General features: G+C 38.1%; 1 protein-coding gene across 3 annotated transcripts in view; it reads right to left on the reverse strand.

The window, feature by feature from the left end:
- LOC102223123 (IQ motif and SEC7 domain-containing protein 3-like) overlaps positions 1 to 12,680 on the reverse strand; it is a 41,216-nt gene that overhangs the window by 23,906 nt on the left and 4,630 nt on the right. For 2 of the 3 annotated variants that reach the window (XM_023351560.1, XM_014469850.2), the window contains exons 2-3: positions 7,922 to 7,996; positions 420 to 537 (exon numbers count right to left, since the gene is read on the reverse strand). In XM_023351560.1, coding sequence (XP_023207328.1) covers positions 420 to 537; positions 7,922 to 7,996 — 193 coding nt within the window. Of the gene's footprint in view, positions 1 to 419; positions 538 to 7,921; positions 8,089 to 12,680 lie in introns of those variants that run through there. The other variant, XM_023351571.1, reaches the window with a different exon arrangement.

Genomic DNA, 12,680 nt, shown 5'->3' on the forward strand with positions numbered 1-12,680 from the left:
AGTTGAGGCAGGAAAAAAAGAGGGAAACCTCACAATATGTCTGCTGTGTGTCTGGTCACACCAAGAGTGGATACATGAACTCAAGCACCGCAGCAGCACAGCAAGATACAACAGCAGACCCTTCAGTTGCTTGCTATGAGGAATAAAGACATCTTCAGCCACCACGAGCAGTTATTAGTTGTTACCATGACAACCTAGCATCTCCCTTTCCTCTGTTCCTGTCGCTGTGGCACTCAGTATCCTGGGTGTTCTTTTTCATGTCAACAGAGATGGAAATAGATCTAAATGGGAATCTTTTTTGTCAAGAAATCTTCTCTCTCACACACACCCCTGCTCATGTTAAACAAGGTAGAGCTGCCAGCAGTTTTTACTCCAAACCCTGTGATTGAGCATATTGATCCACTAGGGAAAAGGCATACCTGTTTGTTTTTGTTCTCCAAATTGATCTCGTACTCGCTGGGTCCCTCCCTCTTCAGCCCCTTCACTTCCTGTCCTCCACCAGAGGACATCCCATCCTCCAGGCTCAGGATCTGTCCGCTGCAAGGGAAATAAGAGCAGAGAGATTTCAGTTCCTCCCCTACGACCAAATATCTTCACTCTTTACAGGGGCCTGGCCTTCAGCTCTGTGGAGTGGGAAGAGATTCATAAATTAGGCAGAACGTGGACTGTGATGGCCTGAGGGGCAGATGACTGACTTTCCGTGTCCACTCTTATTTGGTCAGACTTGTGGCTCCACTGCAAGTTGCAGGCAACGGCTGAATACGAAAAAGCTGACAGCATATAGAGTCCAGATTCAGAGGCAATACCCTTACATAACATATCTTACACACAGGTTTAAATTTTTTTAATTATGTCTAAGAGATGTTAATTGATAAACTAGATTAACTACCCAGTCCTTTTGCATAAGAACGTGTAAATGCTTTAAATCTAATGGAATAAATTCATTTTCGGATGCAGTCGTATATTAAAATTTTGAGTGTGTGGTGGTGGGGGAGGAAGGGAGGATGCAATATTTCCGTCCATCCATCCAGAGTTGGGAGAGTCGCTGGTGCCTATCTCCAGCGAATGTTTCGGGGAAGAGGCGGGGCCACCCTGGACAGATCGCCAGTCTGTCGCAGGGTAACACAGAGACAGACAGGACACACAACCATGAACACACACACACACCCACACCAAGGGAGAATTTAGAGAGACCAATTTGCCTGACAGTCATGTTTTTGGACTGTGGGAGAAATCCGGAGTACCCGGAGAGAACCCACACATGCACAGGAAGAACATGCAAAATCCAAGCAGAAAGATCCTGGGCCGGGAATCGAACACAGGACCTTCTTGCTGCGAGGCAACAGTCCTACCAATTACCCAGGACGCAAAGTTTGTCCCATTAATTAAACCATTTATTTATGCCTATAAATTTTTTTGCCAATTTTGGCAGGAACTGCCCTCAATACTCATCATTTTTCAAAATAGAAAAGGCGAAAAAACAAAAATTCTGCAAAGATTTTGCTCAAAAGGGAAATGATAAAATTCAGCTTTTATTAATTAATCGATCAATCACATTTATTTGTATAGCACATTTCAGCTTCAAAGCAGTTCAAGATGCTTTACATCATGAAAACACAAAAAAAGTCATAGAAGACACCATAACACACAGTGAAGAATTGAGAAAACCAGTAAACATTATATTTTGCCAAGTGCCATCATTACACATCAAAATATTGGTTAGTGTTTTATTACGGTCCAACGCAGCTCTAAACAAGTGGGTTTTTAGTCTAGATTTAAAGTAACTTAGTGTATTTGGTGTTTTGCAGTTTTCTGTAAGTTTGCTACAGATTTGTGGTGCATAGAAGCTAAATGCTGCTTCTCTATATTTGATTCTGGTTTTGGGGATGGTGAGCAGAACCAGAAGACCTAAGTCCAGCTACATACTTTCAAGTGGTCTTGAAATACAGCACCCCAATACTTTAAAGCAGAACATTAATGTATTATGGTACTATTGTTCATATCAGTAAAACTCACAGATTCACACACTCATGAATCATAACTATGTTGTGTTTAATTTTTTTTTTTGGATCAGGGGTGTATTATGTAAACATTAGCTTGCAGAGCTCTTATCAAATTTTCATGGGCTTGCCTAATACGCTCCTTCAACAGTTGAACAAAGGTTCCCTTCTTTATCCAGCGAGACTGTCATGCACAAATAAAAATCTCATATTTAGCAGTGAAAACCTTCAGTGTTTCTTTTTATGTTTCTGTGTATATTTTTGGCTAAGGCCAAGGTGATTTAAAAGCTTATACGGTGTGGCTCAAGAGAGTTTTCAAAAAGAAAAGCCATATGCAGTGTATTGCTGCAATAAAAACCTATAAGTTGTAACTTGTGTTTTTCCCACAATATTCTTATGCCAAAGGATTGATCTCTTTTATTTAGTACCAATATTATGCCAGAAGAATCCAGAAAGTGTCTGCACCACTACTGAATCAAACAGAAAGTGTTACATTAACTTATATGAGAAATTCAGACAAATAACTCCTAGCTAAGACTTGCCACTCACATTTGCATATCTTTTCTTTTGCAATGTTTCCACACCAGCCTTGCTCCACTCTCAGTTTTTACTATTAAGATCAAGGCTGAATTCATGTATGACCCTCTGAAAGCTAATGTGTTTCCATGGCAATGACATCATTTGGATGAGCATTTCGTTCTCTGTGTGCTGCGTGGAAATAAAAAGATTACTGGGGAGGCTTTTTCCCGTGTTGGGATTAAGCTTTCAAAAATACTGCAAACAGGAATGCCATGCCAATACAGTCAGGCGTGACTCAGAGAACAAGTTAGGGGAAACCCTAATCTGACTCCACCGATACGAGGACTTCATATTCATGACACTTTGAATTCAGCAACCCAGAGTGATCCAGAGTAGAGAACATTCATATATACTAAGAATATTACAAAAATATACCAGTAGCGACCTTACAAATTGAACGTTTACTCGTGCCAAGATTTCCACATCTGCTAAACTGAGGTACATAAAGTCGAAAACACACACCTACAGAGACCCAACTGGTTTTGTGAGGTACTTATAACATTTAAATTTGCTCAATATTTGTCATATTGTATATTACATAGGTTTTATGATAGTTAGACATGGAGGTGGCAGCATGATGCTGTCTGATTATACTTGTCTTAAGCAATGAGACAAAAGCAGAACAAAATTGATGGGAAGATGAATGAGCTGAAACCAGTACAATTCTAGAAGAAAACCAATTAGAAACCAATTAAAAAACTTTTGAGCCGGAAACTTACCTTCCATGACAGCAACTCTAAACATACAATGAGATCTACAAAGAAAATTTTTAATTTAAGGGATATGATCACTGTCAGATATGGGTTAAGAGGTATTTTCATTTAACTAAGAAGTTTATTTTCAAAAGGAAATGTAACAAGCATCTTCTAAAAATACAATCAGCTAATAAAAAATTAAATTTACATTTTATTTAAGTTATTATTTGAAAAATACATGACATGTCAAAAATTATACTTTTCTAGTCAATCAATGGAAAAATCTTCACTGGCATTACAACCATCAAATCATTCTTATTTTTTAGCATTTTCCACTGGTGTCTTACAAGTTATCTTTGATGATGAGCTCCAAGTCTTTAAGGCTGGAATGCCTCTATGCCACTGTAGCTGAGTTAATTTTATTTATTTATTATTTTATGAACCTTCTCAAAACATTTTGATTTCTATTTTGTCGAATTAACATGTCTGCTGACATGGCTATTTCTGTTTTAACTGCTTTTATTTTTAGATCCTAATGTAAATATTGTTTTCGGGGGGACGTTAATAGTGTTGCACAAAGCAATGTTCAGTGACTGCCTAACTGAGCTGCTGGTAAGATGCTAAAGCTATCTCTCACTTTTAATAATGTTTATATTGCTAAAAATAGTTTTCACAGCTTTTGTTCTGCAAAAATATAATGTTAACTGTGCAAGTGTTTTTTTTAAAAAAACTTTGGTGTTGGTTAAAGTTAATTTGTTACGTTATTAAGTTTGTATAAAGTTTCCCTCCAAAATGTGTTTGTTGGGCCACAGGACTGTGACGGTGATCGTGTATCATACCTGGTGCTGAGTGTGTTCCACTGTTTTATAGGTATGTAATGGATACACAGATTTATTTTGTGGTTTGATGTTGATTTGTACAAGATTTTACTTTTCTATAGTCCATTTGTTGTTAATATATTAAAAAAAAGAAGGGAGAAGCTGCCTAACTGAGCTGCTGGACTGTGACGGTGATGCGTGTATCATACCTGGTGCTGAGTGTGTCCCACTGTTTTATAGGAATAAAAAAACCAACGCAGAGTACTATTTCTGTGTGATCCTTTCCACATCTGTTGCACCACCACTTTAATCTTACAGTCTTTCTCACAATTACATCAGGACCCTGTGTGAGCCATTCTAAAATGTTACTATTACTTCGAATGAGAAGAGACTTGTTGGCACAATTAGAAGGTTACACTCAAAATTTGCTGGATAGATAATTTTGGACTCAACTATATATTATCCAGTCAAAGTGCAAACAAAAACCCACTTGAAAACTTGTGACAAGACAATAAAATAGATGCTAATAAACACGCTCAATCCAATCTGACTGAACTTTAGTTATTTTGCAAAGCAGAAAGAAGCGCTAAAAGATTTGCAGTTGTAGTTTAAGCAGAAGGTCATTTCACAAAGTATGAGCTCAGCGAGGCACACCAAACTTTTCAGATTTATATTTATAAAATTAACAAAAAAAACATGTCTCTTTTTCCTTCACTGAAAATACCCTGAAAATACATCGAGGTTGTTGCTTGTGACTTGACAAAATCTGAAATGGTTTGTACAGTATGACTACTCAATAGTGAAAAGAATAAGCTGAACCCCATCACAAAAATCACACCAGAGTTTAAATTTAGCTTCAGAACCCAACAGTGTCAAGGGTGGAGTAGGCTGCTCCCTGAGGTCAGCCATTTTTAATCCCAGACACAGATGGTACAACATTCTTTTACATGGTAGCATTATCGAAATTCTGCGAAAAGTCATGTCGGGCTTAAGTAATTTGCCAGCATAACACAGCAAACACCCTTTTTCTCTTAGGCCTTCCAGTAATCCAGATGTTCTCACACATAAGGATTCCCTTCATCTTTGCAAACTTTTTTCCACATAGGAATGGGATGAAAAACGAACTTTCAGCACAAAACAGCTCTGGAATGGACAGATTTATGATCATACCCTGAAGGCTTTAGGATTGTATGCACTCACAAGAGTGAGTGTGATGCTTGTGGAATCTCCGTGCTGGCCAGATACTGCTTACTTCGATCATTTTTACACGAACGGAACAAGAGCTAAAAACAACAGGGGAGAATTAAAAGCCAGCTCATGCTTAAATAATGAGTCCATCACTTAAGTCCCTCTTTGTTTCCTCTGATTGCTGTGAAATGAAGTATACTGCAGCGTCTCTCACTAAAAGTTGGAGACAGGACCAGAGAGGCTAGGTTGGCTGTATCCTCTGAGATAGAGTCAGCGAAAAGAGCCAGAAAGAGGAGAGCAGAAAGTGAGATAACTACGAAGTCGGAAACAGTAAGATAGTTACAGGCTGGCTGTTGGTGTGTGCACGCTGGAGGCTGTCTCTATCAAAAAGTCTATTAAAACACTGCCATGCCCCAGCGCTGCATCAGAATACATTAGGGTACATTAGAATACATTAGAGGGTTTTAAAGCAAGACCTGAGCTATTAATGCATCTGGCCAAGCAAGAGTCTCGGTGATGATAGGGGCACTGTGCGCACTTTCTCCTGCAAAGCATATGCAGCATCAAACACAGAGAGTACACATGCCAGCACAGGCGTCATCAGGGGGCGAGATAGAAAAACCTTTGTCAAATCATATCGTTTAAAGCCCTGCACACCCCGGGGGGGATGCACACCCACACACTTAAAGGTTGGAAGAGCGAAGGGTATGGCAGGTTAGGCTAGAGGCAGATCTCATGGCATCTCTTGGGAGGTGAGTGTGCACTGATGGATTTAGAGTGTGTAGCAATTGTAGAGGCGGTGAAGGATTGCAACCAACACACAGCGTTCATGTGATGATGATGAGAGTGGTGATAATAAAGAGCTGCATTGGCTATAGAGATCCACACCAGTCTCATCTCAGCTGGGCCCGCTGCCTCTCTGTCATTTGCCCATCCAATCAGGACCATGTGAGTGTAGGAGTTAAGTCGTTAGATCTTCACAGAAAATAGAGGGATTCCAGACAGACAGACAGATGGTGATATTGAGAAAAGAAATACATTTAATGGGGTGGGATGAGGTGGAAATAATTGCGATGCAATGATTGCACAAGACATGGTCTTCCAAATAGCAGGCAAAAAATAAAAACAAGCAAGAGAGAATAAACAACTGTAGATTCCTCTACATATGAAGATGAAGCAAAGCAAAGGGGTTTAAAGAAGAAAGGCGTTCATTCAAGACTTTAAATGAAAGTTTACACATTCACACATTCTCTAGGCATAGCCCACTCAGAAACATGCTGTTAAAATGGCTACTGTAGATTCTCTAGTTACTATGCTAGAGATAACTGTTGCATCACTTCAGGGTTGCCATGGTCGCTTTGATAGAGGGGATATCATTACATACATCATACCACCTCCTCTTCTGTTGTCTTTTTGTAAGTTGCAGATGGTGGAGTTATAAGTTTGCTACACATTTAGCCATGTAGCTATACCTCTTAACCTCAAAATTACACCACTTTGCACTGACATACAGACCAGTTCAGCACTACACACTTCCCATCAGGCATGATTAAAAGTTTTAAGTGTTGATGTGACTCGATTATTCAGATGTTTAAATTGAATGTACAGAGCTGGATGTTGTGAAGAAGGTTCATTGAAAGTATTAGGCAGACTTTTCTGCAGAGTCACTCAGACTCACTTCGGATATAGTTTATCATCTGTAGATCTACATTTTAAAAATCTTGTGTCTACTTTTATGCTATTTTGTTGACAATAAGGCAAGAGAAACTGACTTTTATTTTGTTTACTTCTTTTTTCCCCTTTTTCATTGCATACTTTGAATAGACTTTTGTCTGTAAGTGTGAATGCATCGTGGATTTCAGAAAAACATTGACAGCATGCACATTGATGTGGTTTGTGAAAAGGACAAAGCCTGACTGGAATGCCCAGCTGTTATTTTCAAAGACCTTCAGCAATCATTTTAAATCAAGTTGCTATTAAAACCATATGGTCTTGTCAATATATTCCATTAAAATGATTTTCAAATCCTAACGATGTTTTCTGAAGTCATTGCATAAGCCACTACTTCCACCAAAAATAATCCAAAACAGATTTGTATGGGCACAATCCTGTCAGTTAGCCCCAGCATGCATGAACCTGCAGTACAGCCCATGCTATTACTATGAACTGAGTTAAGACCACAGAGAAAATGTAAGAAAGAGAGAAGTTTGTTTAGATCAGCAAAAGCAGTTTGAATTCAGACAGCACGACGTGCCAATGCACTGGCAAATCACGTAACAATTTAAAGTGATACAATATGAATATAGCATTAAAGGGGTGAATGCATACAAAAACCTACATGAAGGAAAATTTGAAATATGATCAAAAACTAAAGCTCTGTAGACAGTCAGCTTCATCACCCATGACAGTAATCATCATGGCTTCGTATCCATAAGAGTCAAACTCTAGCTCTGGCACATGAAAATTAAAAAAAACCTTCAACTCGTGCAACTTAAATGCTTCAAAATCAATGTTGAAATACTTTAAAAACAGCACCTTTGCTGCAATACTTAAAAATGTCAGGTAATTATCTACAATCTTGTGCCTTTTGTGATGTCATCAACCCAACTACGCACATCAGAGAATTAGCAATTGATCTCACCTTGATGATCCTGAGGTATCGGTCTCCGGATGTTCAGGGGCGGGGCAGCAAAACTGATGCAGCACGGTCTCACTCCTGCAGAAGGACAGAGGAAAAAAGCAGAGGTCAGCAAAGGAGAAAGAAAAGGAGCAAGGCATGCATGCAGAGCTGAAAGGACAAGTTGTCATTCTGTCTGCCGATAATGTATGTTCAACATTCCTCTTTAGTACCCAAGATGATCACTTTTAACAAACACAAAAAAGATCCTCGAGAGTCTCCCTTCTTGCTCTATGGATTATTGTATCATTACATTTTACAGTCAGTGACTGATCCCAGGGCAAATACTCTATGTAGGTCAAATCAAGGCTGAGAAAGCTTAGTAAGGGTGTATTTATATGTTTGTGTGTTTGTGTCAGATCAGCTGAGATTTAGCAGAAATCCCTGAACTCAATCTGGAAAGATGCTTGCTCCAGCTCTGCTTCCTACTTCCTCCTCTTCAGCTGGCCTTTCTCATTTGTCTCTCATACATTTTACATTCACATTCATATTTTAGACATTATGGTGGAGCTCTCATCTGGAACAAGAAAGAAAATGCATTCTTAAACAGCTGTATGGATTGCCTTCCTTTAAATTCAGGATGCCCTATAGTTTCCATTTCTACAGTCATAAAAAAATGACGAGGATCAGCATTTACAAATTTTTTTATAAGTATTATCTGGGCATCAAGAACATGAGGAACTTCTTCATTGTGCTGAATAAATGCAGTGAAGGGACAATGTTGGTTATACTACAGTTGATTTCATGACCTAGGTTCAGATTAAAGCTCATGACACAAAGTCACAGTGACAGGCAGTCAGAGTCGGCGCAAAACCAGGAGTGACAGTCTGGGCTATAAAAAGCCACCTTTTCACAGCAACTTCTACAGACTTAAAGGGACCCTGATTTTTCCCTAAAAATCTCACACTCTGTTCACACTCTGATTCTGTGATCAGCTACCTGATGCAAGATCAATGGAACACACACATGTGCTTTTATAAACTTTAAATATTATTTCTGAATTCATTTTGCAATTTTCTTTAATCATGTCCCTTATGTTATTAGTTTCTTGTCTGAGAGCTTACAGAAAACCTCAGAACACATATGCTGCCTCTTAAGGTTTGGTTTCCACACAGTTGGTTGTACATGTCGTAGTGAGCCTTGGTTGCAAACATCCATGAACCTAACTTACTACCTGCTAGTTTTTAAATCTGAGGAACAGTTTTTCAATTGTGATCTATCCAACACAAAAGCTTCTTAAATAGTCTTCATTTCACACATTCAGAACACAAAGATGTTGTCAATGATATTTTTTATGTCAAATTGGGGAATCAAAGGAAGGACAATCAATGCAGCTACTCTTTTGGGTATTATTTCCTAGGTTAGGCTAAATAACACAGTGCCATCTGTAAATTGTCATAGCAATAGAAATGTTTTACATTTTGTTATTTTACAATGAAGAACTTCAATGTAGTTTTTTTTCTACCTAAACAATTGTGGATAATAAAATGACAGTTTTTCTATGACAAATTAGATCTGAACAGGGTGTTTGATATTAGCATTCAGTCACCTTTTCCTTGATGTCTCTAAATATAAACCAGTTCATCTTCAAAAGTCACCCAAGTCAGACCACCTGTATAACAGAATACATCTGCATAAATGCTGTTGTCCTCTGAAAGCCTCAGAAAATTATAGGGAACGTTAGAGAACAAACAGCAACATGAAGACCAAAGGACAGATTGGGATAAAGTTGTGGAGACGTTTAAAGTGTTAAGTTATAAAACAATATCACAAATTAGGAGTAATCTCAGGAGGAACTGTTCAAACGAAAAATTTAAACAGAATGGCACTGCAAACCGCCCAAGTAAACTGGACAAGAGGATTATTCAGGGAGGAGATATAGATATAGACATAGATATAGAAATTAACAATTCAGTTGAGAAAATCTGCCAACCGGGCAACTATTTGTAACAAATGTGGCCTTAATGGGGGAGAGGCAAAGAGATGTAACATATTCAATTCAAAAACTATTTTTGCTGCTAAATTATTGGATGAATGGACATATGAGCTCTACAACAAATATATTTGTTTTAATCTGTTTTTCAGGTTACTCAACCAAATTAGAGGAAAGTGCTATCATACCCATTCTGCTTTCAAGTGTTTTAGCAACCTCTTGTCCTTCATGTATCTTTCTTGAAAAAATACTGGTTTAGAAATGTGAACTAAACCACAGCGACTCCTGTGGCGCAGGGGTAAAGCACAACCCACATGGAGGTCTTGATCCTCGATTCAGACGTCAAAGGTTCAAGTCCTGGCTAGAAGACCTTTGCTGAATGTCTTCCGCCTCTTTCGCTATCTACTTTCCTGTCTAACCATGCTCAAATAAAGGCTGCCTGAGCCAAAAAAAAAACTTTAAAAGAAGTGTGAACTGAGGACACTGACAGTACTGTTGGGGGCATCTGTGCTTGCTGCAACATGTTTTGAATTGAAAGGATATTTTAGGCTTTAATAGCTTCACTGATAGACCAACTCCTTTTTGCCCGATGTAAACAGAAAACTCTTTACCAGCATCCCATCAGATTATTTTTTGAAGGTTCCATCCAGCATTTTTATATGTAATAAAAATGTGATTCACTGTGTAAAACTTTTAATGGGCTAATATCTAGTATGTAATTAATTAATTAATTAAAATAAATGCATTAAACTCCTGGGCTTAGTTATTATATGTGCAATAATGGGAGAGACAAACTTAAAGGTTTCCAGTTTAACTGGAGTGAAAAAATGTTTACAAATCATTTACTGAAGGGGCCTGAATATGTGTGCAGATTTTAAATTTTTATTTGTAAGAACATCTATAAACTGTTTCATGTTTGTACCTCTTCACATTGTCCACTACGTCAGCTTGTCTATCACATAAATAAAACATTAACATTGTGAAGTTTGTGGTTGTATTGGTGTACCGGGGAAAGGGTCAAGTGATTTGAATAATTTTGCAAGGCACTGTAGGTTTGCTATTTTCCATTGACCAGATTGTGCAAAAACATTTTTAGTGCATTAAAATTGTGTAGCCAAGCCAGACAACAAGACCAAGTCGAAGACTGAACACTTTTACTTTTTCTGGAAACATTTTACACATTGCAGATCTGAAAGCCAGTGAACACCATACTCGGCCAATCCCTGCCCAGGGCAATATTTTACAACAAATTCCTCTTTTTTTTAACTGCTCACAAACAAATCAAATCAGCAAATGTGGTAGTAATTGGAGAGGTGATGATGTGTTAATAGTAAAGTTGCATGATGTAACCTATAAGAAGTTGTCACATTAGTGACTGGTGTGGAAATATGTTCCTCACAGTTTGACATTGTGGGGAAAAATAGATTCTTTCTCTTTAAAGTGCAATTTTGACAGCTGTCTTCACATGTTGCAGTGTGACGCTTTTGTGTAAAGACACTTAAAAAAGAACAGGCCTTGTACTGTATATTTGGAAGTTCTTTTGAAGCCGAGACTTTCATCTAAAAAGACCCCTGTGGTATATGGGTTTTATTTTTAAACCTTTTAAGGGGTGCCAACATGTCAGTGTGTTAGTTCAAATTTAAATAAAGGACTGAGCTCCGTGTTGCTGCACATAGAAACAGTCAAAGAATTTTCTTGAACTACTGCATACTTGCTTTGTTTCTTGTGGATGTTTCTTTGTCGCAAAGAGCTATTTGATCCTAGGTGCAAGTTTGCTCAGCTCATTTTGGAAAGAGATGTGTCAAAGTTCATGAGAGTTTAGCTTGTGCATGTCTAGTTTTATTTTTCCACAGGTATTCTGGGTTTTGTTCTTCCCTTACTTCTTCAGCAGAAACAGGGTACATTAAGTTAATGAGGTTTGCATATTTTATTCTTTCCTTCATTTGTGCACCTAGTCTCACTTTTGCTCTATGAGGTGGAAACTCACAAGAGACCTCATGATTACTTATTATCTCCACCCCTGCAGACACAGGGTACTTATGCCAGAGATACTGCAATAATGCTGCAGGTAGCAAAAAAAAAAAAAAGCTCATTTAAATCCTTGAACGTTCTTCCTATGAAAACACAATGTAGCCAAGAAATCCACATAGCTTCCTAAAACAACATTCTATACCATATGACTGTCACCAATATGCTAATTGGTGTAAAAATATAAATGACTGAAGTATTGTTAATGTGCAAAAACAAATGACCACCTAGAGCTAAGCAAATAAAAAAAGATGCTGCAAAGATTTATTCATATTATTTTTTATGCTTTGTCGTATCTATACAGATTTAAGAGATAATTCTAATTTTATGTGCTTTAAAAACTGCTGCTGGGCAGCGTTTCTTACCTTAGCATGAAATCAATCTAGCTTCTTTGTCCCGTTTAAGATTTATTACAGGTTTGTTCTACAGCGCTTTGCAAAAATGTCCATATGAATTCTAATGGATTTTTTATGTGACAGATTAAGCCAAGCCATTCATTGTAGCTCTGGCTGTATGGTTAGTCATTTTTCAATTGGCAGATGATCCTCTACCCTCAAAAATGATAAGTTCATTGCTCTCTCTAAAGAAAATCCCCAACATCCCAAGGAAATGACATTGCCACCCCCATGTTTCACAGTGGGGCTGATTTGGTCAGGAAAATGCGTAATATCAGTTTTCTGCCAGAAGTTATACTTTTAATCAAAACGGTTTCATGCTCTTTTTATCTGACCAGACCACATTATCCTGCATGTTTGCAGTGTC

Source organism: Xiphophorus maculatus, chromosome 2 (genome assembly GCF_002775205.1).
Source record: "Xiphophorus maculatus strain JP 163 A chromosome 2, X_maculatus-5.0-male, whole genome shotgun sequence".
Taxonomy (NCBI): Eukaryota; Metazoa; Chordata; class Actinopteri; order Cyprinodontiformes; family Poeciliidae; genus Xiphophorus; species Xiphophorus maculatus.